Source organism: Bos taurus, chromosome 11 (genome assembly GCF_002263795.3).
Source record: "Bos taurus isolate L1 Dominette 01449 registration number 42190680 breed Hereford chromosome 11, ARS-UCD2.0, whole genome shotgun sequence".
NCBI lineage: Eukaryota > Metazoa > Chordata > Mammalia > Artiodactyla > Bovidae > Bos > Bos taurus.
This window is the reverse complement of record NC_037338.1, coordinates 105,802,970-105,825,668: the sequence shown is the minus strand read 5'-3', so window position 1 is coordinate 105,825,668 and position 22,699 is coordinate 105,802,970. Positions and strand designations below refer to the sequence as shown.

The 22,699-nt window shown below is 63.0% G+C and overlaps 3 protein-coding genes across 8 annotated transcripts; 1 reads left to right on the top strand and 2 right to left on the bottom strand.

The window, feature by feature from the left end:
- Positions 1–411: 411 nt before the first annotated feature.
- MRPS2 (mitochondrial ribosomal protein S2) lies at positions 412–3,628 on the bottom strand. The gene is made up of 4 exons (NM_001098877.2): positions 3,510–3,628; positions 3,322–3,417; positions 2,768–2,897; positions 412–1,459 (listed from the first exon to the last, which is right to left on the bottom strand). Exons 1-4 carry the CDS (start codon positions 3,547–3,549, stop codon positions 844–846), a joined length of 882 nt encoding a protein of 293 aa, NP_001092347.1. The 5' UTR covers positions 3,550–3,628; the 3' UTR covers positions 412–843.
- Positions 3,629–3,696: 68 nt separating this feature from the next.
- Positions 3,697–10,106, top strand: PIERCE1 (piercer of microtubule wall 1). 3 transcript variants are annotated; one of them, XM_010810613.4, is made up of 3 exons: positions 3,697–4,699; positions 5,649–5,727; positions 9,805–10,106. In XM_010810613.4, the coding sequence occupies exons 1-3, from the start codon at positions 4,557–4,559 to the stop codon at positions 9,913–9,915; spliced, it is 333 nt and encodes a 110-aa protein (XP_010808915.1). In that variant the 5' UTR covers positions 3,697–4,556; the 3' UTR covers positions 9,916–10,106.
- A 3,655-nt stretch (positions 10,107–13,761) lies between these two features.
- Positions 13,762–22,211, bottom strand: PPP1R26 (protein phosphatase 1 regulatory subunit 26). Of its 4 annotated transcripts, none has more exons than XM_024999728.2 (3): positions 22,042–22,211; positions 19,999–20,119; positions 13,762–19,186 (listed from the first exon to the last, which is right to left on the bottom strand). In XM_024999728.2, exon 3 carries the CDS (start codon positions 18,749–18,751, stop codon positions 15,230–15,232), a length of 3,522 nt encoding a protein of 1,173 aa, XP_024855496.1. In that variant the 5' UTR covers positions 18,752–19,186; positions 19,999–20,119; positions 22,042–22,211; the 3' UTR covers positions 13,762–15,229. The 4 variants fall into 4 exon arrangements, with proteins under 4 accessions (XP_024855496.1, XP_005213589.1, XP_010808947.1 ...); XM_005213532.5 differs by lacking the exon at positions 22,042–22,211 and adding an exon at positions 21,672–21,761; XM_010810645.3 differs by lacking the exon at positions 22,042–22,211 and adding an exon at positions 21,662–21,748.
- Between the last annotated feature and the right edge of the window lie 488 nt (positions 22,212–22,699).

Sequence of the window (22,699 nt, the reverse complement as noted above, 5' to 3'; positions counted from 1 at the left end):
CCTCCACTGTGCACACCCGCCTCAGACAGAGTGGGCCCTGGGGCGTCCTGCTGCCCCCGTGCGCGGCTGTGGCTCCCAGATAGGCGTGTGTCCATCCACCCCACCAGACCCTGGGCAGCAGACAGGCTCCTGGGGCGTCAGGGGTCCTGGGAGCCCCACCCCCCGTCCAGGAACGCAAGTGCTGCCCAGGGGGGTCCCCTGATGAGGAGCATTAAGAGGTCCCTGTGAACAGGGGCCACCCACCCCGCCCACATGGAGGAGGCCTGTCCAGGGCGTGGGGATGTCACCAGGCCTCCACGCCCCGCTGAGCCCACGGCCACAAGCCATGGGTCCACCTGAGGCTCAGAGACCCGGGGACGGCAGGGCCTCGCATGCCCTGTGGGCACCGATGCAGAGAGACGACAGAGAACAGACTGTGGGGCCAGGGCCCACCCTGCCCGGACCCAAGCTTTATTTCTGCGGCAACCATGTTGTCTGCTTTGCCCAGCCTGGCCCAGCCCAGACGGGATCCTCTGAGGTGCTCACCCTGCAATCTCACGTTACAGAACAGCCCCTGAAACCAGGTGGCCGCACACCCCGACCCGGGTCGTGAGAAGGGTCGACCTGCTGTGCGGACGCGCCTAACACGCGGGCTCATCTCAGGGTGGAAACAAGGGCTTCACGCTCCAGGGACACAGTGTTTTCCGAGGAGTCTTTTTCGGACAAGCCCCTTGCCGGGTAAGCCCCCCGGGGCGGCCACTGCTGAGTGCAGTTCCTAGCAGCAGGGGCCCAAAGCCTGGAAGGTCTGGAGGCCCTCCCAGCTCGGGACAGGCTGCTCCTTCCTCTGGGAGGAGGCTGGGTGGGTCAGGGGGAGTGGCCCATGCCCAGCTGGGCCTGCGCTCCAGGGGAAGGTGCTCCCGGGGCAGCAGGGTTGGCCGGGTGGGGGCCCGGGGCACCCTGCAGCCGGTACAGGGCCTCGAGCTGCCGGCGCTTCTCCTTGGCCCGGGTGACCGCCGTCTGGAAGAGCTGGCAGAAGAGCTGCACGGCCGGGGGCGAGTCGTCGTTGCCAGGGACGGGGTAGGTGATGAGGCAGGGGTTGCAGTTGGTGTCCACGACGCCCACGGTGGGGATGCTCATCTTGGCCGCATCCCTCACGGCCACGTGGGGCTCGAAGACGTTGTTGAGCGTGTGCAGGAAGATGATGAGGTCCGGCAGGCGGACCCGGGCGCCCAGCAGGAGGGGCGCGTTGGTCAGCAGGCCGCCCTTGAAGTAGCGCGTGTGGGCGTACTCACCGCAGCTCCGGGCCGTGCTCTCGATCAGGTGTGAGAACTGCCGGGCACGGCTCACGAACAGGATGATGCCCCCGCGGAAGGCCACGTGGGCCGTGAAGTTCAGGGCGAGCTGCAGGTGCGTGGCCGTCTGCTCCAGGTCAATGATGTCCTGGCCAAGGCGGCTCCCGAAGATGTACGGCTCCATGAACCTGCCGGACACACGGCCAGCGTGAGCTGCCCGGGCCACCTCCCCCGACCCCTCCAGGGCCAGTACCATCTGCAGCCTTCCCCGTGATGACACAGTGAGAACCCGGCCCAGGAGTGACCACCAGGCGCAGTCAGAGGGCTGGACCAATAGGGCAGGCTGGGCTGTAGGCCGTGTCCACGTCTCGGGCAAGACGACTCTACCCTCTGAACCTGCACCTCGCCACGACCCTAACAGAAAGGACCCAACAAGGACGTCTGGATGCTCACACGTTGACATCCAGTGTCCTGCCCGGGGCTGTATGTCTGGCAGCCACCCTCGTTATTACGGCTTTACCGTGGAGACCACCCAGGGCCGGGGCACCAGCAGGGCGGGGGTGCCGGCTGGAGCAGGAACCAGCCAGGCCTCGGAGGGGAACCCTGCGGCCCAGACCTGCGGGCCTGGACAGAGGGGCTGGGTGCCAGACTGTCCCCTCGTGTTCCGTCTTCTCCCACCCCGTTCACGTTCCTGCTCACCGCCGTCTGGATTCTGTCCTCCCCGCAGACGCCGCCCAAGGCCCCACAGGCCCAGCCTCCCTCAGCGCGGGAGACTTCTGGGAAGAACCCCCAGCAGCACACCCTCTCGCTTCCTGGCCCCTCCTCCTCTCCCAGACTCTGGGGTTCCGGTCGCCGGGCTCCTGCCCAGGACCTCCCCCGCCCCTCTGCCCAACACGTCCTCTGAAGGCCCTGGTGTGGTGCCCCTGGTCCAGGCTGCTTCCTCCGAGGGCACCTGTTTGACACTGCCCTGGGGTGACCAAAGCATCACCCCGCTCGGGACCCAAGCTTCTAATGTGAAGAACGCAGACACCCGCTCTGCTCGGCTCCCCTCTGATCATCCCAGGCCCAGCCACTACTGTGGCTCTGCCCAAGCAGCTGGGCCACCGCCTTCCCTGAACTTCTGCAGCGCCCCCCCAGTCCACTCTCAACCAGGCCCTCACAAGGGCCACCTTTAAGGACGGCCAGTCACTGCTCCTCAGCCTGCCCTTGGGACGTCCCTCCAAGAGGGTGGCCTTGCCAGCGCCCATCCATCGCCGGCTTACAGAGCTTACAACCAGCCGCCCTGCCCCTGCGGAGGACCATGAGCCCCACGGGAGGCTTTGGGGGGAGGAGCAAGCTGATTCTGAGAATAAGCACCCGTCCCTTCCGGGGACTCTACGATCCCATGCGGAGGGAAAGGGAGATACACTCTCTGAAAACAAACTGAAGAGGGGGACCCGGACCTCAAGGCGGGGCGCGAGCGCCCTGGCCGAGCCACGGCCACCAGGGCATCTCACCTGTGCCGGCAGCCGGCCTTGTGGCCCAGATGCACCCGGGCGTTGAAGAGGCTTCGCACGGAAAACAGCTCCTTGACGTTAAAGAAGTCGGAGTGCTTGAGGGGCTCGCTCAGGATCCGGGCGCTGCGATCTGGGCGGGGAGGTGGAGAGCATGCAGGCCCTGGGTCCCGGCACCCCAGAGCCTGGGGCCTGCGGAGGGCGGCGGCAGATGCTGGGGGCCCCCGCGGCCTTGTGCGGAGGCTCGGGGCGGGGAGACCGGATCTGACCATGGCTTCGCTCCCGGGTGAACCCGGCCAGGTGCCCACTCGGAGAAGAGGAAGCCGGCTGACGTCTGTGTCTGCGGGCCCCGTAGTCCCACGGCCGCCCGCAGAAACTCCCTCAAGGCAGCAGTTCGGGGCCGGCCGGCCTTGGCCCGCTCGGCGGCGGGGCGGGGACTCGGAGACCTCGGCAGCGCGTGCGGCGCGTGGGGCTCTCCCTCCCGGGTCCGGGCCCGCGCCCCCCGGGGCCGCACGAAGACCCAGGCGCCCGACCCCCCGGGCCGAGGGCCCACTTACCGCTGTCGCGCTCGGGCTCGCGGGCGGCGGCGGCCGCAGCGCTCCCCAGCGTCCTGCCTCTCTGCGCGGCCCGGCCTCGGGGCGCCGCCCGGACACCTGCGCGGACAGCGGACTCAGGGCGCGCTCCCCGCCCCGCCCGCCCAGCCCCGGAGGGGTCCCCGCCGCTCCCGCCACCCCGGACCCCTCACCCGCTCCAAGCAGCCGGGGCAGCACCGCGCCAGTCGCCATGGCCCGGATCCGGGGCGGACGGACTCGGAAACGGGCGGCCGGAGGGACGCACGCACGCACGCACGCACGCACGCAGGACGGGGCCCGGCGGCGCAGCCGCACGAGCGGCTCCTCCTCCCGCCGGGTCCCGCGCCGCCCCCGCCGCAGCGCCGCCCGCAGACCCGGAGGTGCCACTGCGCCGCCGCCGCCGCCTCGTCCGGAAGCCCGGCGCGCCCCGCCGGCCGCCCAGAGTCCGAGCGCGCGGTCCCCAGGGAGCCGTACCCCGGGCCCGCCCGGGCAGAGCCGCAGGGAGGGCGTGGCGTCCAGGGCCGGTGGTCCGGTCGGGCGCGGGGCCTGGAGGCCCGTCTCCCCGCCCCGTCCCCCGTCCCGGCGTCCTCGCCGCCTCCTTGCACGGGGCCGGGCGGCCGAGGAGCCCCACGCAGTCCGGGGGTACCCGCCGGGCAGGGGGGCCGCGCTCCCGTCCGGCCAGTTGTTACAGCAATATGTGGCTTAGAAGGGCTCCATCAGGTCAGTCCAGTGTGCTGTCCAGCCTTAGACGCAGCGTACCGGCGAGTCTGCAGGCGGAGTGCGGGGGTCACGGCGCAGCCCTGCCCGCGCGGTGAGCGCCGGGTCCCCGCAGCAGAGCGGCCTCGGAGCACCGAGCCCCACTGATGAACCCGGGCCGGGGTCTTCGGTGCCCCGAGACCCGCCCCGCGTTTGGGTAAACGTAGCGTGCGTTCGCGCCGGTGGCTTCAGAGCACAGGGGCCTCCGGACTGCGGCCCCAGCAAGTGATCCCTTATTCTCACAGCCAGGCCAGGGTCTCGGGGCTTGCCAAGGAAGGTTCTAGAACTCGGACTTCTGCCCAACCCGCCGGCGGGGGCGGGGGTGGGTGGCTCCCGCCCGGGGGTTGCGGCGCCTTTAAGGACCCCGCCCGCGCATCGGGTGGCCGGGCCGTCGCTTAGTAACAGGACGCCGCGCCGCCGCCCGCTCCTTCCGTGCCCCCAGAGCGCGGGGCGACCGAGGCGGGATGTCGGAGGAGGACCCCAAAGCGTGCGCGGAGCCAGAGGAGCCCAAGGCCGGGCCCCCGCCGGAGAAAACCAGCGACTGGTACCGCGTGAGCGAGGACCTGCCGGCCAGGTTCAACAACCCGGCCTGGTTTCGGGGCTACAGGTGAGCACCCGGGAGTCCGCTCAGGGTCTGCCTTGCGTGCAAGGAGGAAAGACCAGTGCTCCTGGTCCGGCGGGCAGCCAGGTGCCCAGCTGGGCCTGCGCTCTGCTCAGCCCACAGGCCCCAGCCTGACCCCAGAGTCGAAAGCGAGGTCAGCGGACACCATCACGGGACCCTGGAGGGGCAGGTGGAGGCAGCGGGCCTCCCGCCCGGGCCGTGGGCGGGGCGTGCCCCGAGGGGCGTCAGCGCGCGGGCACATCGCGGCCACACCCCCTAGGGCGAGGCCGGCCTGCTGTCCTGTCCGAGAAGAGGAGAGGGTGGTCTGCTGGAGATGCGCGGGCGATGCGCTCATCACCGGGCTGCTGAGGGGCGCGCGCCCTGCGGGCTCTAAGACAGGCTGAGTGCCTTTCCTGACCCCCACTTAGCCCCTCTACAAGCCCCCGGGATCGGCTCTGTTAGCATCTTCATTTCCCAGCTGGGAAATGAAACTGGGAAGTAGAAAGATATGCTCTTGCCCATAGTTAGTATGAGGCAGAACTGGGGTGTCGGAGCCCACAGCCCCTCAGTTACACGGCTGTACCACCAGCTGATATCAGGGCTGGAGACAGCAGGAACATTTTCTCCTGGAGGCTCAGAAGTGGAGGGGCACCACGCCCCTGGCCCCCCAGGTCTGGACACCCCCCCAGGAATGACAGCATGGGCCAGGTCTTGCTGGGGCTGAGGGCCAGCACTTTCCACCTGGGAGTTCTTTATGGCTTTGGCAGAGGTCAGCAGAGGGGTCAAGGGAGGCTGAATGAACCTGCCAAGAAGGCCAGCTCTGCACCCCAAGGAGCCCAGGTTCACGGCTGCATTGCATGCCTGCAAAGCTCTGTCAACCTAATACGGTAAAGCTGTGGCTTGGGCAGACTTAGAACAAATGAGTGGAAAATAAAGTGTTCTTTTCATCTGCCAGGACCAAGGAGCCCCCCTCAGTGTACAGGACCAGTAACCAAGCTTATGGTAGCAGAGCCCCCACTGTGCACGAGATGCCGGTAAGGAGGAAGCAAGGAAAGGCTCTGGAGGGGGGTGCGTGCGTGTGTGTCCGGAGTTCCAACATCACAAATGGAAAGGGATCACCCCACATCTTTTTAGAACAGGACAGGGTAGAAAAAATGAGTGAATGAATTTAGCAAACACGTTTTAAAGGCTGGGAAAGGGGCATGGTGGGCTTGCTTGCATGTATGTGCTTGCTCAGTTGTGTCCAGCTCTTTGGGACCCCATTGACTGTAGCCTGCCAGGCTCTTCTGTCCTTGGAATTTTGCTTGCAGGAATATCCTGGAGCGGGTTGTCATCTCCTCCTCCAGGGGATCTTTCCAACCCAGAGATCCAACCCGGGTCTTTTGTGTCCCCTGCATTGGTTGGTGGCTTCTTTACCATCTAAGCCAATGGGGAAGCCTGTAGACTGGTTTACAACATCCCAATGCACTGGCCCCATTCATTCATACGACGAGCCAGCTCTTATAGGCAGTAGATTTTGAGGCAGATAAATGAAGGACTACTTTCATTTTGGAGTAATACCTAACCTGTGACCCTAAGAGGCAGCACTGGTGGTGAAAGCTTAGGTTCCAAAAGGACTGGGGTCCGTGCACCTTTGGGGAAGCTGAGTCCTTTTTGATTGACTTCACATGGCAGGGGGCCTCCTCGAGTCCTCCGATGGCCCTGCTGCGTCTAGGAGAAGGGCCAGTGGGCTGGTGTGAGCCACCCATGGGTACCCCAGACAGTGGACCACCCGCCTGGGGGGCCACGTTGGTTTTCTTCCAAAATATCCCTCATTTTTAAAGCAAATCGTGGTTTATGTTTTTGACTTAAACTCTGCTGGATCCTTGTTGCTGCATGGGCTTTTCTCTAGCTGGGGTGAGCGCGGGCTGCTCAGGGCGGTGGCCCCTCGACGCGGAGCACAGGCTCTAGGCGCACGGGCTTCAGCAGTTGCGGCCCCGGACTCTAGACACAGGCTCAGTAGTTGTGGATCATGGGCTCAATTGCTCTGAGGTGTGTGGGGTCTTTCTGGACCAGAGAGCGAACCCATATCTCCTGCACTGGCAGGCGGGTTCTCTACCACTGAGCCCCTAGATACTCCTCATTTAAAAAGAGCTGGATAATCGCTTCTTTACTTACTTCGCGTGAGGGAGTACAGCTCTTAACAAAAAAGAGATTGTTTACCTACAAAGTTTCCAGAGCACTAAAGGTCATGCTCCCAAAGCCAAGGTATCAGGTGTTTCCATGCAGAGGGCCCCCATGCTCACTAACACAGGCCCGGACGTTTTGCTTTCGTGCACAGGTCTTACGAGGCGGAGGCAGTGGGGCCTGAAGCACGGGCTTCTCATGAGGCAGGTTTAGCAGGAGCTTTTCTGCTTATTGTCGACCTGCTCTATCAGGAGCCTGGTTTCCAGTTTCTGGCCTGAGTGTGGCTGCTGGGCTCATTGAGCAGGACTGTTTCCTTCCCATGTGGGAACAGAAAATAAAAATGCGTGTTTTGCACTTTAAAACATAGACTGAAGGGAACTATTCTTCCTGACACCGTAATGGTGGATTCAGGTCGTTCCTTATTCAGTTGTTACAACCCAGAACGTACAGCTCGAAAAGTGGACCTGAGCGTGTGGTGTGGACTTGGTTAATGAGAACCCGCCCACACTGGCTCAGTCACTCTACACGCTGCGCTGTGAGACACACACACCACGGCAGCTGTGTGCTGCAGGGAGGCAAGTGGGAGCTGCTGCTCTGAAAAATAAGTGCCCGGGGATGCCCTGGAGGCCGAGTGGTTAGGACTCCATGATTCCATCGCAGGGGTCGAAAATTCGATCCCTGGTCACGGAACTGAGGTCCAGCAAGCTGCACAGCATGGCCCACAAACCAGCAAAGCAGAACAAAACACGAAACACCAAAAACAAACACACACACACACCAGGCCAACAAAACATCTAAAAAACCTTCCAGAATACACCGAAGGCCATTTTTCTTTGCATTTGCTTCCTGTCGAGGAGACAGAATATCAGGGGGGCTTCTTGACACAGGGGCACTCTAGAATGGGCCACCTGTCCCGCAGTGGTCCAGGCCCCTTCCGTCAGAGGCGCCCAGGTCACCTGGTGACGCTGGGTTGCTGAAATGACCACTGCCCCTAGGTGCCCGCACACACCGGCAGCACCCCCGTGTCCAAACGGCAACCCCGCCCCGCAAGGGCAGCCCCTCCTGAGCCCCCTCTGCAGGTGCGCTGGGGCCCTCAGAATGGTTCTAAGGTTCTGCAAAAGATTCTGATTCCCTGTCAAGGCTGAAACCTACTCAGGCCACTTCTCTTCCGTAGAAAGCTCAGGTTCAGAGAGGCGCATTGACTTGCCCTGGCTGCACAGTCGGCAGAAGCAGAGCTGGGAATGGCTTCGGCCTGACACCCTGTAGCCAGACCCGGGATGGCACTGCCTCGCCCGGCTGTTACAGCCCCCATAGCGGCGGAGGGAGGCGCCATTCGTCATGACTCCCTGGCGTTAGGCATAAACCGGGGCGGTGCTGGTGGTTCAGTCGCCCAGTCATGTCCGACTCTTGTGACCCATGGACTGCAGCCCACCAGGCTCCTCTGTCCGTGGGATCCTCCAGGCAAGAACACTGGAGTGAGTCTCCATTCCCTCCTCCAGGGGATCCTCCCGACCCAGGGGTCGAACCTGGGTCTCCTTCATCGCAGGTACATTCTTTACCAACCGAGTCACCAGGAAAGTCCAGGGGCAAACGAGGCCATCCTGCAAACCTGCTCCCCCGCCCCGCCCCGCCCCGCCCCGGCCTCTCTGTTTTCTAGTTTTAGGAACAGTGTTTTCTCCCAAATCCTTATTTTCCTTTCACAGGCGCCTGATGACCAATTGCTCGAGTGCCACCACGTGCCACTAACCCGTGTCCCCTTCTCACTTCCAGAAGGTGTTTTATCCAAATTCGTATAAGTTTTCTAGACAAGTTGCAGTGGGCGGAATGTTCCAGAACAACACGCTCAATGTCTACATGGAGAAGAGCATTGTGACAGGTCCTGACAACTACATCACCTCCTATGACCGGCTCAACTTCCACCCCAGCTACAGGGTCTGCAGGCCGTCCATCTGTGACTGAGGGGCCTCCCGGCTCCTCTGGACGGCTGTCCACCCTAGTCCTCGATGGTTCGCCCAGGCGTAAAGGGACGCACTTGGCCACTTTTCCCGAAAACACTTTTCCTTTCTAGATAAGCAGGCAGACGGGGCGGCGATGCTCTGCTTTCTCTGTTTTACGCCTGAGACGAAAAAGAGCTGATGGCTTGACTTTCCATTAAAACTCTTGCCACGGCCTCACTTCCTGACTCATCTGTAACCCGGGCGCAGGGCGCTGGGCATCCTGAGACCCCGAGCTCGGCCTGGATGCTGGGAAGGCCTGCAGCGCTCCACCTGCATCCTAATCTGGATGCATCTTTGTTTTTATGCTTATGACACATTGTGGGGGTTTTCTGTTCTCAAGTAGCCTGCTGGGCCGCGGGGGGAGGGCTGGACCCCCTGCCCAGGGTATGGATGAGAGTCGGTGAGGGAGCAGGGGCGCCCTGGAGCAGGGAAGGCTCCAGGTGGGACTGGGAGAGCCCAGGCCAGGCTTGGAGTGACCCTGAGCACTCCCTGGCCATGAACAAGGCCCAGGTGGAGGCAGAAAGAAGGCTGGCGAGTGCCGCTCGTTGCTGAGGGGCGATGTGTGTGAGGGGGCTCCCTGCTTGTGTTCATCCGGGGAAGGCCGTTGGGGTGATAACCACATGAGGCTTCCCAGGTGGGGCTCAGTGGTAAAAAATCCTGCCAACGCGGGAGGTGTGAGAGATGCGGGTTTGATCCCTGCGTTGGGAAGATCCGCAGGAGGAGAAAAAGGATTCTTGCTTGACAAACCCCACGAACGGGAGCCTGGCGGGCCAGGGTCCATGGGGCTGCAGAGTTGGACACGACTGAGCCTCTGAGCGGTAGCTACGTAAGTGGATTCCTATCTATGTAGTCACTTCTCAGTCAACATTTACCATGATTTAGACCGTCCTCAGTTAGCATTTTCGGGGGCTTCCCTGGTGGTCCAGGCGTTAAGAGTCCGCTTTGCAGTGCAGGGGACTCGGGTTCTCTCCGGCGTGCCCCAACCCCGGAGCCCACGCAGCACAACTGGAAGCTCTGCGAACAACCCCGCCAGAAGTAAGACCCGAAGCAGCCGCGTAACTAAATGTTAAAACCGTTTTCTCCGACAGAACGTATGTTCCAGACATCAGTCCCGCTTCCCTTGTGACCGCTCACTGCAGGAACCCTGGGAGGTGTTGGGACTGGAGAGACGAAATGGTTAGAGGCTGTTGACGCTGCTTGTTTACCGAGGTTTTTATCCAAAGAAAGTTTTTACTCATGTATTAATTTGGGAGGAAATGAAATACCGTGGCCAGTTATCTCTTCATTAAAAAGTTTGTGAAGCAAAAGTAAACATTCCAGCAACATTCTTAAGCTTCCGTTTGCGATGGAAACGGTTTCTAGAGAAAATCCGTCCCTTTAATAGAAGTGATACAAAGCTGAGGCTGGAGCCAGGATCTACTGATAGGTCGTGTCCTTTTCCTTTGCTGGAAAGCCAGCACAGGCTCCAGGCATCAAACTGAAAATGCATTTTTCACAGCTTATCACTAGAAGTGTCAAGACACTCAGAATGCTTCTGCATTCTACCTCTATTGAAATACAAAAGGGGGGATAAAAAAGGACGCATCATCAGTCCAGTTTTGAAACTCAACAGAAGAGAAGCACCGCCTCCTCTGCGCTGGCCAGGAACACGGAGTCCTCAGGGCGGCCGTGGCCGTCAGGCCCCGGGACCGTCTGCCCCGCAGCCTTGACCGTGAGCAGTGCACTCCGGGGCGGGACAGCGTGCAACGGTCAGGGCCCAGGCTGGGCCGGCATGTCGAGCCGACGTCCGCAAACACAGCAGGTGCCAAGTGGGCCGGTGAGCTTCAGCGAGTTAGTTCCAGCATCAGAATCAGGCAGTGAAGTGCTTTCATTAATCCTCACAGCCGCTCACCAGTATTCCTGTACCAGTTGCTAATGAGTTAATGGGAAGTTAGACTCTTGTACGTTGAATAAATGTCTGGAAAGGTGGACGACAGAAATACCTTCTGTATCACACACACACCCGTCTTCCTGAGAAGTCACCCACCGCCTCTGGCGCAGGCTCCCAGTCCCCACGCCCTCCTGGGGCTGGGCCCCTGCAGACGCCGTTGGCCACGCGTCCCCCACCCGTGTGCTGTCTCACGGTCTTCAAAGGGCTTCGACGGCCTCGCCTCATCGACGCTCGTGCCTGCAGCAGGTCTTACTCCACCTCCCTCTGTGGATGGGGAATTAGGGCCCCGAGGGGCTGCCCTGTCGAAGGCCCTGGGCCCCCGCCTTGGTGGTGGAGGGGGGAGGGTCCTGGGAGGGACGAGGTCATCAGCGTCGGACCCCATAGACCCGCCCTGACTTCCTAGTGTTTGCACGAGTCATGCAGGAACTCCAGTGATGATCATGAAATTTATCCTTTTAGTCACTCAGTCGTGTCTGACTCTGCAACCACAGACCATACTGCAGTCTTTATGTGCTGGGGGAAGGGAAAAGAGTTTGGATCGACAGGCTAATCTTTCGGCACAAGACCGTGCCTTCTGCCCGGGGTAACAGCATATGGAATGGCTGGTTGAAAAATGGGAAGAAAATCACACCCATCACTCTTCTGACCGTGGTGCTGAGATCTTTCAAAATCGTAAATCCAATCAGAGCAGTTACGGGAAAGGCGATCGAAACACTTAGGATAACAAACACCAGTTTCCACTGATCATTACATTAACTGCACGGCCATAGAGGAACCCTGTCTCCAGTCACGAGATGCTGTTATCGGGCCTCTCTGCTCCACTCTTAAATGAAACGTTGACAGTTTCACAGCACTTTGCTCATCGCTTAATTTAGCTGCTGAGTCGGCCTAAAACTAGGAACTTCTTACTCTAGAAGTCTGTTTTCATTTGTTTCCCTGTTTTTCTTCAGTGATATTTCACCTTTTATTTACAGTTAATTAGAATAAATGGTTTCCAGTACATAGTAAAATATGTTGATGTTGGGAAGACAAATCCCTCTGTCCAGCACACAAAATACCAGAGATCTCAAAGATTCAAAATAGAAATAATGTGTTTCCCTCCCCGGCAGCCTTGCCTGGTGCTGCCCTGGAGGTGGTCTGCAGACAGCGAGGGTGGGCTTGGTTGCTGTTTCTCCCCGTCTACACCGGCCCTAACATTAATTTTGAGGAAGGGGTGGGGTCAAGGTGGCAGTGCTTTTTACATGAGCAGATAAAGTGCTGGTATTTAAACTGAGTATCTGCGGCGTCCCTGGCGGTCTCGTGGTTAAGAATCTGCCTGCCAGTGCAGGGCACAAGGGCTGGGCCCCTGGTTCAGGAGGATCCCACGCTCCACGGAGCATCTAAGCCCGGAGCTGCAGTGCCTGAGCCGGCACGCCTGGAGCCCAGCTCCACGGCAGGAGGGGCCGCTGGAGCAAGGATCCTGAGCTCTGTGACCAAGGGGAGACCCCGCTCGCCGCCACCAGAGAAGCTGGTGTGCAGCAAGGGAGACCCAGCAGAGCCGAAATAGCAACAGGAATTAAAAAGAAAAACTAAACTCAGCGCCTGGGTAAACCTGCCGACAACTCGGATTCTGAGCGACAAAGTCAGGAGCAACTTCTCTCAAGGAAGACCCCGTCCTCTGTGTGGACACGTGGGTGGTGAACATCAGACGCTCACCCTCAGGGCTCTCCCCTCCTTCCACCCCATTCCCGCTGTTAGGGCTTCTGAAATGGGGTGGTTCCTGCAGAAGCCCGGAGCAGCAGACACCTCCAAAACCGGGTCTCTCCCCCTTCTTTGCGTTAAGGGGAGGGAACCTGTGGCCCCAGCATGCAGCGACCTCCCTTCACTGGGAAGCGAGAGGGGCCCTTTGGGTCGGACTTCCCTGTAGGTCCCCACCCCTTTTTAAAAAATCATTTCTTTCTGGCTGTGCCCGGTCTTGGTTGCTGTGCAGGCTTTTCTCCAGTTGCAGGGTGCGGGGGCCGCCCTCTCCTTGCCGTGTGTGGCTTCTGTTGCTGAGCATCGGCTCTAGGGCGCTTGGGCTTCAGTCGTTGCGGTTCCCGGGCTCCAGAGCTCAGGCTCAGTAGCTGTGGAATCCGGGCTTAGTTGCTCCGTGACAGGTGGGATCCCGCCAGGGAGTGGACCTGTGTCCCCCGCACTGGCAGGCAGATTCGTGACCACTGGGCCACCAGGGAAGCCCTCCTCTGCAGGTTGCAGTACTTTCGGCTTGCTCTGGCCACACGCCCTCCCAGCCTCTTCCTACGGGTAGGGGTGCATTGGCTGCCCGGAGCGCTGTGACCTGCGGACGCGCGGTGGGGCTGGGACCAGCGGGGGAGCTGGACTGGGGCTGCAGATGAAGCCGTCCCTCCTCAGACGTGCTCCCGCCGCCACTGCAGCTCCCCTCTTGAAAGAAATCGACTAGTTTTGGCTGTGCTGGGCCCGCGTGGGCCTCCCGTTTCTGTGGTTTCTCTTGATGGGAGGCACAGGCTCTAGGCATGCGGACTCAAACCCGTGTCCCCTGCACTGGCAGCTGGGTTCCACCAGGCAAGTGCCACTCCAGCCCCCTTTGCAGACAGGCTGCAGGGGACCGCCCACCTTGGCCCCAGGGTGCGCCAGAGTTGACCATGTCAGTGGAGAGGGGGGAAAGGTGGGAAAACAAGAGCTTTTATGCAGCCTGGCTTGTGGGCAATCCAGGGGTGGGCCCACGCTATCATGGCTACGTCCAGTTTGTTAAAACCAGGCCTGGCCTGCACTGCCCAGGAAGCAGCCAGAACAGGGAGGGGGAGGCGGGGGCAGAGGAAGGTGGGAAGGGCCTGGGGGACGGCGATGGGGCCAGGAGCAGAGAGGTGCCCACGGCTCAGTCCTCGATGGCAAGGGTGGAAGCCCGGCAGGTCCTGGACGCTGGGTTCTCACGTCCACATCCTGCAAAGGCCGCTCTGCAGAGGACAGACCACATCAGCTGAGGTGTGAGCAGCGCTTGATTTATTAGCATTAAAAAAACCCAGTTCATATATACAAAACAAGCTGATTTTTGTTGTCAAGTGTTAAAAGCACTCCTTTAAAATTAAATACAATTTAAAGCATGGATTAATGAGTTGATTTCCTGGGAAGCACTTCAGTGAATGAATATTTGCCAATGGAAACATCAGATGCACACCACGCGGGCACCAGGGGGTCATGGGATCCACAGGGCTGCTCATCACAGCGTCTGACCCCAGACACTGTAGGTGCCACACACGTCCCCGGTGGGTATTCCCGCTAAGACCCAGGGCGGGGGCACGACCTGTGAAAATTCACTTGCACGTTAGAATAACGACCAACTTCAGCTGCAACTTAAACCTCGCCCCAGGCCCACCGCAGCTGCACCGATGAGCCGTGACAGTCGGGGCGGCCGGTGAAAGTTCGCTGGACAATGTTGTGTGAACGTCCATGCTCGGCTGTGGGCCCCGCGGCAGCTGTGAAGCAGAAGGCACAGGGCACCAGGCTCGACCCAGCTGTGCGCGGCCCCGCCAGGCAGACACACAGAGAACACGGGGTGGACGGGCGCGCCAGCCCGCCAACGGAGCCCACCCACAACCCGCCCAGCCCCCAGCAGGCATGGGGCTCAGTCCTCAGGACTCCAGGAACCAGCCGCTCCATGGGCACTGACGAGGGTGAGGACACTGGAAACACATGGGCTGGCTGAGACCGGCCGGAGCTGTGATTAAACGTGAAGAACGGCAGCTTCCGTGTAAAAAGTGGTTTACTGAGCTGGTGGACTCGTGTCAGAACTGAGGAGGCCTGGACACTGAACAACAGAGGCTCCAGGTGTGAACGGCCGGCTGGCGGTCTCACTGGGGGTCTCCGTGTGCGCCCCGGGTGGCTGGTTTGCTCGCCAGCCTTTGTGCTTTGAAACGCTTTTCTGCTTGAGGACCCCATCGGGCCTCCGTGGGGGAGGCAGGGGCCCTTTCATGTGAGAAGTGCTGCCCAGCAGCGCCCTGACAGGGACTGCTGGGGTGTCTGGTGAATCTCGGGCAGGGCTCCGGCTGCTGCCTTCCTGAGGCTGGCATTGTGGTCGCAGCAGGCCGTGCCCACCAGCGGTCAGCCCCGAGTGCGGGGACGCACAGAACCGAACGTCCGCTGATCCAAGACTTGTGCGGAGACCACGGAAAACCGCTGCGAGGAACGCCCTGCAGGATCCAACCGCGGCGTTCACCAAAAATAGTTTCTACAGCACTTTAAATAATTTACAAAAAGGCTACAAAAATCATATTTACCAGGACACATCTGTTAAATAAAAACACGGTTTCACGTTAGTGTACAAATGTACAGGCTGCACAGGGACCTCCAGGGCCCCCGTTCCGTCAGGAGCGTGGCCGCGGGGCGCGCGCGCACGCCGAGCTCACAATTGCGTCAGGAGCGTGGCCGCGGGGCGCGCGCACGCCGAGCTCACAGCTGCAGCACCGGGCCCTGGGCCGTGGGCCCGCCGCCCTCCTCCACCGACGTGTCGCTGAGCTCGCTGGCGTCGCTGCCCAAGGCCTCCGGCTCCTCGTCGTCTCTGTCCAGCCCCCTGCGCCCGAACCGCAGGTCCAGGACACTCTCTTCCGGCCCCGACCCCCTCCTGTCGGACAGGCTGAGCCCTGCCCGGGGCTTCCTGCAAGGCCAGCGGCCGCCTTCCTTCACCAGCAGGCGTGGGCTTCCAAACACCGGGTTGCGGGTGGCCTGGGCCTCCCGGAAGGCCGAGAAGGATGGACCCTGCAGCGGCAGGCCCAGGCCGGGGCTGAAAAGGCTGGCCTGCTTGGCGCCCCAGGGCATGCTCTTCCCGAAATGGAACAGCTGCGTGGAGAGCAGCGGTGAGAAGCCGGCGAAGGGCAGGCCCCTCCGGGAGTCTGTGGCGAGGCTGGGTGAGCCCCGGGCCTGGCCCTCCGGCCCCTTCTCCCTCTGGCCGCCGAGGCCCCCTCTCCACGCAGCCACGTCCCTGCCTTCCGGGCCCAGTACCCAGGTGCTCTGCAGCCGGCTCTGGGGGCTGAGGTCGGACCAGGGCAAGGTGAGGCCGGCCCGGGGCACCCCATCCCGCTGGGAGCCCGGGGTCCGTGCCAGTGAGCTGTGGCCCTCTACCCGGGCACCAGCCTCTGCGTGGCTTGGGAGCTGGCCGAACGTACCCTCTCCTGTGACTCCCTCGGGCCCCCTGGGGCCCGGGTCTCTGGGGGCACAGATGTTTCTCCTGGGAGCCGGCGACCCTTTGGCAGGGGTAGGCCCGCTGGTGCTCCTGGGCGGCGCCAACTCGCACCGGGCCAGGGCGGCCGGGGGGCAGGGCTGCTCAGGGTGCGGGCTGCTCCCCCCGCCCGGAGCGAGGGCTCTTCCCGGACCCCGGGGTCCCTCGGCCCCTGGCGGCAGGCCCCCCCTGACCCTCTGGCTCCGCGTGCACATGCCTGGCTGGGCAGCTGGGCCAGGGGGCGGTGCTTTCCGGCCCGGGAGCTCCGGCCTGGCCCCAGTTGGCGTTCCCAGAGTGGCTGGGCCCCCTCCTGGAATTTCTGATCCGCTCACGGACTCCTTGGCCTTTTCGGCCAAAAACTTCCTGATCTCCAGCTCGATGCTGTCATCGCTGTCTATGGAGCTGCTGTCATCAGACAGGGAGCTGGGGCTTCTGGCGGCACCGGGAGGCTCGCGGGCTTCCGACTCCCTGGAGAACAGTCCCCTGGGCGCGGCCCTGCCCCGGGTCCAGGGGGCTGAGGGGCCCGAGGGCGCATCCTCCAGCCCTGAGCCATCCGCCTTTGCCCTTGATGTTTCCTGGCTGGGAATGTGCGGGGGTCTCCCCGGGGTCTCCCTGCTGTCTCTTCTGGACTTGGAGAGACAGCTTTTCAGCAGGTGGGGGCTTCGGTCTCTCCAGTCTTTCTGGAAGCCCCCCAGTTTGTCCAGGAACTGCGTCTCTGTGGTGCTGAAGCGGACCCTCTTCTTGCAGCTGGCCCGGGGGTCCCTGTGCCGCTTCCGGAGCCGCCGCTTGGAGCGCAGCAGGTCCTTGATGGCCGTGTCCAGGTCCTCGTCACTGTCTAGCGAGCTGCTCTTCTCCTCGGAGCTTGCCTGCACATCCCCGCGCCTCCCCTCGGCCGTCTGCCTGGGGCCTGGCGGTGCGGCTCCCAGCGGGTCCGGGGCCCCGAGCTCATCGCCCGGTCCGCCCGTCTTGAAGGGGAGAGGCGGCCCGCGGCTCTCGCTCTCCCTTCTGGGGGCCTCGGGGGCTCGCCCCTGGCCAGGCTGCACCCGGCCCTGGCCGCGCTCGGCGTCCTGGGCGTCCTGCATCTCGGCCGTGTCTCTGGGCCGCCTGGGCATGCAGGGCATCCTGCTGCGCCGCCTCCTGCAGCCCGGGGACGGGTCTGGAGTGTCGGGGGCTGGGGCGCTGAGGCTGGGCGGCAGTGGCGGGCTGTGGGCGGGCCGGGCGCAGGTCTCCGTGTGGGGCAGCGGGCCCCCCGACTGCGCCTTCAGGGCCAGGAACGTGCGGATCTCCCGCTCGATGCTGTCGTCACTGTCCACTGCGCTGCTGTTGCCGTCGGGGCCCTGGCGCAGCGGGCTGGTGGGTGGGGGCCTTTCCCCACCATCCACGGGGGCTGGCAGGATGGTCTTGGAGATGTCCAGGATGGCCTCGGCGCACATCAGCTCGGCAGACGTGTCTGCCCGGCATGGGGACCCGTCCACGCCCAGGCTCTCAGCAGCCGCGCTCCCCGGAGGCACGGGAGCTGTGGTTTCCCTGGGGGGCCTGGGCGGGTGCTCAGAGTCCGGGCCGCCCGGGCCGAGGTCTGTGGCCTTGGGGGCCGCTGGCTTCTTCTTGCCGGGGGTTTTGCTGAGGGCCTCTGGCCAGGGGCCCCTCAGGCTGTGAGCAGGGGCCACGGGCCCCTTCTCCTCTGTTGGCAGGGGCCCCTGGTGGCCCCGGACCTCCCTCCGCCGCTCCCGCTGGTACAGCCGGATGGCCTCCTCGATGCCGTCGTCGCTGCTCGAGTCGGGCTCCTCGTGTACCAGGGCCACGCTCCTCGGCTGCCTGCCCTTCCGTGCGGAGCCCGCGCCCCTGCGGACCCTGCCTTTACCGGGTGCGGCCTCTGCAGGGGGCCCCGCAGTGGCAGCAGCAGCCGGCTCGGCGGTGACCTTGCACCTGAGGCCTCTGGGCAGTGCGCTGGCCTTCGCTGACCTGGGCAGCTTCCGGAAGACGAACTCTTTGCCGGTGCCCGGCAGGTCCTGCTGTGGTGCCTTCAGTGGTGGCTCTCTGCCAGGCCTGCAGGTCGCTCTGGCCAAGCTGTCACCGGGGTCTGCCTTTCTGTCAGCAGGGAGGTCACCTTTCTGGGTCTCGTGCAGCCTCTTTTCGCTCAGAAACTGTTCGATCTCTGCCTGGATGCTCTGTTCGAAGGAGTCATCACTGCTCACGCTGAGCGGGGAGGCGGAGCCCTGGACAGGGCTGGGGCCAGCTGCAGGGTTTGGGGGACACGGGGCAGCTGGGGCGCCGCTCAGAGCTGGCTCTGGTCCGCACCGACGGGCCGCGTCCCCGGCTGCAGGCGGCGGGGCGGCCCCGCTCTTGGCCCTCAGGTACTCCTGGATGGCTTCCTCAATGTCCCGGTCCACCGAGTCGTCGCTGTCTGAATCCGGCACCAGAGGCCCGAGGTTGGAGGCCTCCTCCTCCTCCCGCTTGGGATCAAGACCCGTGGCAAGACCATAGGCCGCAAAGGCGGGGCTGGCAGTCGGCAGGGAGCCCCGGCCCCTCTCCGCCCTCTGGCTTCCCGGCCGGGCATGGTCGCCGCTCATGCCCAGGGCTGCCCCGTCACCCTGAAGCCTGCTGATGGCCATCTGCACCTGGGCGCTCGCCGCCACTCTCGAGACGCCCTCTCTGGGCTCCGAGAAGCATCGGGGAAACCTACAGCTCCCGGGCGGGCCGAAGGCCTCCCACGCGGACCGCAGGGCCAGCACAGGAGGTGCGTTCATGAGAAACATCCTAGCAGGCAGTGCGCAGAGGCGGGGCTTTGCTTCTCTGCCTGCTTCACATCCTGCAGGGGGCACGCCGGGCGGGTGCCCCGGGTCAGGTCACAAGGGAGCCGGAGGCCTGGCGAATGTCCGGCCAGCCGCGGGCCCCCGGGCCTCAGCTTCCTCAGCTGTACAGGGCGGGTGGCCGAGGAGACTCATGAGAAAATGCTTCCAAGTCCCCTGGGCCGAGCTCGTGGAAGCTGACACGGGTGTCCTTCTTCCGTCATCCCTCTGTCCATCTTCTCCGGCGAAGGAGCAGAGGAGGGGTTTACCTTCCGAAGTCGTCAAGAGGGGGCGACGGGACGAAGGCGCAAAGCCTCTGGGCGGGTGGAACTGTCGACTACTGGGAGTCAGGTTCAGCGGCACATCACGGGTTGGTTGGCTCTTGACACGAACTAGCAGCTCCTGGAAAGAGAAGTTACGTGATGTGAGCACCTGACACCTTTGGAGAGTTATTTACACAAAAGCCTTTTTATTGGAAAAGGTTGAGTGTGTAGTTGCCGGATGATCTCAGGGGACCGTATGACTATTTGCATGTAATTAGCACAGACACTGCCCCAGTCACATGCCCTTCCTCACGGTGTGTGGCTTCTCTGCTTTCTGCATCTCAGTCCAAACGTGGCTGGGACGGCAGAACCGCTGGGCTGCCCTTGGGAACACAGTGAGGACTTGCTCCCAGAGGCCTTTACACGGGAGGTCTGGGACCACCGCCACGGAGGGGACGTAGCGCAGGTTGTACACAGCGGATTAGAAAGACGCAAAATACACCATTAACTGTCAATTCCGAACACGTCTCTCCGACCTCTCCTGACCCCCCACAAACTGGGACGCAAAGCGACCGAGAGTCAAGAGGAGAGCTTGGCAGCGCTCCCGGAAGCAGGGAGATGGAGTTCCAGCCCCAAATGGTGCCGGGCAAGGCCGTTGCTGCCTGGGAGCCTGGGGGTGGGGGTGGCCGGAAGCGGCCCGGGGGTTTGCTTTGCTTCCCTGCAGATCCTTCTCCCAGAGGAGCTTCCTTCCTGACGCGCACAGAATCCTGTGTTTACATACCACAGCCCTTTCCAAGAAAGCCTGGCCCGGCCACCTAGGCGCAGACGTGCCCAAACAGGTGTGACCAGCGATTAACCAGAGGGTGTGACCAATTCAGAAGGAAGTCCTTTGCTATGGATATTTACGCTCAAAAAGTGAAACTTCAACGTCAAAGAATTTGCTACAATTACCTGTGATTCTCTTCAAGTCCAGGTTCAGTGTAATGTTGGCAGAACGGTTCAAGGACTGGGTCTTCATCTCCCTACGTGTACTCTGTAGCATCTTGGGCCCACTTTTTAAACAGACTTTTGACTGTCAGGATTAAAGAGAATCAGAGACTTAATTCAGAGGCTGAAACTATAGCTGGTAAATATTTGGGGGGAAAGAAAGTGCATTAATTTAAGGGCTCGAAATTCAATTTTGGAAGAACTTACCCTGAGGCCAAATACAGTTAACCACAACAATTAATCGTTCCAACTCCCCTGAGCCATTGGTCTGATGTACCAGGACATGCATAGCTGGGGACGTGAGAAGCCACTTCAGAGTCCTCAGATGGAGCCCCCACGACAGCAGGTGGTCTTTCCCGCAACACCACCCTCCAAGGAGATCCCCTGCTAAGGACAGTGGGGGCCAGCAACGCCGAGGGGGAGGGCTCTTCCACCCGCCTGTGCCCACCTCACTGTGGTCATTGTTCAAGCTGCCCTGGTGAAATAACACAGCACACAAGACATTCCCATGGGCCTTCTCAAGAGTCTAGATCAGGAATATTAACTTGCTGAACAGCAGTGCCGTCTGAAGAGGCGGCCTGGGGATGGATCCCAGTGAACCTGGCTGCAGTGACTTCTACTCCAGGCAACAGAGAGCGTGGGAGGGAAAAACGCTCCTCTCTACTCCGCACCTTGACTGTGGTCACTGCTTCTAAATGGTGTCTCAAGTTCGGACTCCCAGGGAGTGGTTTTCTGAACTGTCAAGATTATCTAGCCCAAGAATGAGGTTAAAAATTCAGAGGGTGTCTCCAGCGACAACTTGGCTTGTGGCTTTAAAACAATGGTCTACATAAGATGAATCATTCTGGAAAACTCCCCTCAACTGTACCTTGGGGGACTCCGGGCTGAAGCCAGGGGGCTCCCACTTTGTCAGACTGCCAGCCTGCACCCCAAGAGCCCCAGAACCAGGTCTGGAGGGTGACTGTGGGGGCCCCAAAGCCGCGTGGTGCCAGAGTCTGAACCGTGCAGGGGGGCCCTAGGCCTCTCTGTACACCTCCTGTCTCCAGGAGGGCAGAACCTCACTAATGCTTATCCCCGGACAAGCCTGGGTCCCTGCACGGATGCCCAGCACAGCTCTGGGTTCCCCACAATGCTGTGCACCCCTGGCTGGTCCCCTAGGGTAGGGAGCTGAGGGTCAGGGTACAAAGCCCAGGAGGGCCTCTCCAGATTGCCGGCCTTAAGTGGGCGTGGGCTGGAATTTCGGCCGGGCTTGCCAGAAGGCGAGGCTTGACAACACAGCAAGGACGGCTCCAAGCAAAGCTGCATGGCCGCTGTCTGTGCCTGGCGGGCCGCAGGCAAGGCGAGACCCTCGGCTGGCCCTGCCCGCCCTTTGCTCCCGGCCTGGGGGCGCTCACTCACAGCGCGGCCTCTGCCAGGAGGCATCCCTGCGCCCGGAGCAGCGACCCGGTCCTCCAGCAGGGAGGGGTTGGGCTGCGCCCCGGCTTTATATTCTGGGCTCCGTGGTTTGGGGGCGAGGGGCTGGACGGGAAGCCGGGGGGGACCCTCCCGGAAGCTGCGTGGGGCGGGACGCGGGGCGCAATCTCTGCGGGAGGGCTGAGCGCGGGGCCCCCCCGCCGCCGGCCCTCACCTGGCCTCACCTGGGCCCCGCGCCCGGCCGGCTTCGAGGAACGCGGGCGCGCGCTGACGGGGGCCCGGGCCAGGAGCTGCCTCTGGGGCCGCGACCCCCGGCCTCGCGGTTGGGTGACTAGCCGGCCCTGGCCGAGTCCACGCCGCCCGCGGCGGCCCCTTCCCCGGCGGCCTGGCGCCGCGGTGCGGCCTGCGCGCCCGCCCTCCGGCCGGCCCCCGCCGCCCACTCGGCCCTGCGCCGGCCCCCAGCCCTCGCCCGCGTCAGTCCCGGGGAGGCGGCGGGGTCCCGGACCGAGGGGCGGGCAGCGGGCGCCGGGGGCGCGCGGGAGGGCGGGGCGCGCGCAGGGCGGGGCGGCCCCGGAGCCCCATCCCCGGACCTACCGGCGGCGGCGGGGCGGCGGCGGCCGCGCTCCGGAAGCCGTGCCCGGTGGCTGGGCATCATGGGAATGGCACGGCCGAGTTCCGGGGGAGGCGCGCGGCCCGGCCGGACCCCCGCCCGGCGAGCGCGCGCCCACCTGCCGGCCGCGCCGCGGAGGAGCCGCAGGAGCCGCGCGCCGCCCCCGCGCCCGCCCGGCGCCCGCGCCCCGCGCCCCTCGCCGGCCCCGCCTGGAGGCGGCCCGAGCCTCCGGAGACGCCCCACCCCTCCCGTCTCCGGCCGGCCCCCGAAGTGCGCCGGGGCGCTTGGAGTGAGTAGTCGGTTTGAGGTCTGACCCCCGTCCGCTCCCGGCCAGAGGCGGGGCCCTCCGGCGCTGCGGGGCCCCTCTCCCCGGGGGCCCCCAACTGATGGGCGCTGAGTCGGTGGCCGGGTGGGCAGAAACTGCCCTGCCTCCGCGGTCCCGGGTCCGAAGTTCAGGACGGGAGGGTGTGGGCCCCCGCCAGGCGCGCAGATGGGCTGCTTTGGGGCTGCTGCTGTTCTGTGGTCAGTGCCGTAACCGGAAACTCCTGCCCGGCCCGGCGCCGCTGTGTGCCTAGCACCGTGCCCCCCTCCTCCTCCGGGCTGGCGGAGGGGGTTCCTTGAATCTGCACAGAGCTCCGGTCT

Bases quoted from the DNA above. Each gene is read 5' to 3' on its own strand.
- MRPS2 (NM_001098877.2), bottom strand. From the start codon at position 3,549: ATGGCGACTGGCGCGGTGCTGCCCCGGCTGCTTGGAGCGG. The intron at 2,898-3,321 runs GTAAGTGGGCCC...CTCCCCGCCCAG, and splicing joins CGAGCCCGAGCGCGACAGCG to ATCGCAGCGCCCGGATCCTG. The intron at 1,460-2,767 runs GTGAGATGCCCT...TGTGTCCGGCAG, and splicing joins AAGGCCGGCTGCCGGCACAG to GTTCATGGAGCCGTACATCT.
- PIERCE1 (XM_024999217.2), top strand. From the start codon at position 4,557: ATGTCGGAGGAGGACCCCAAAGCGTGCGCGGAGCCAGAGGAGCCCAAG. The intron at 4,700-5,648 runs GTGAGCACCCGG...TTCATCTGCCAG, and splicing joins GCCTGGTTTCGGGGCTACAG to GACCAAGGAGCCCCCCTCAG. The intron at 5,728-8,632 runs GTAAGGAGGAAG...CACTTCCAGAAG, and splicing joins CCACTGTGCACGAGATGCCG to GTGTTTTATCCAAATTCGTA.
- PPP1R26 (XM_024999728.2), bottom strand. From the start codon at position 18,751: ATGTTTCTCATGAACGCACCTCCTGTGCTGGCCCTGCGGTCCGCGTGG.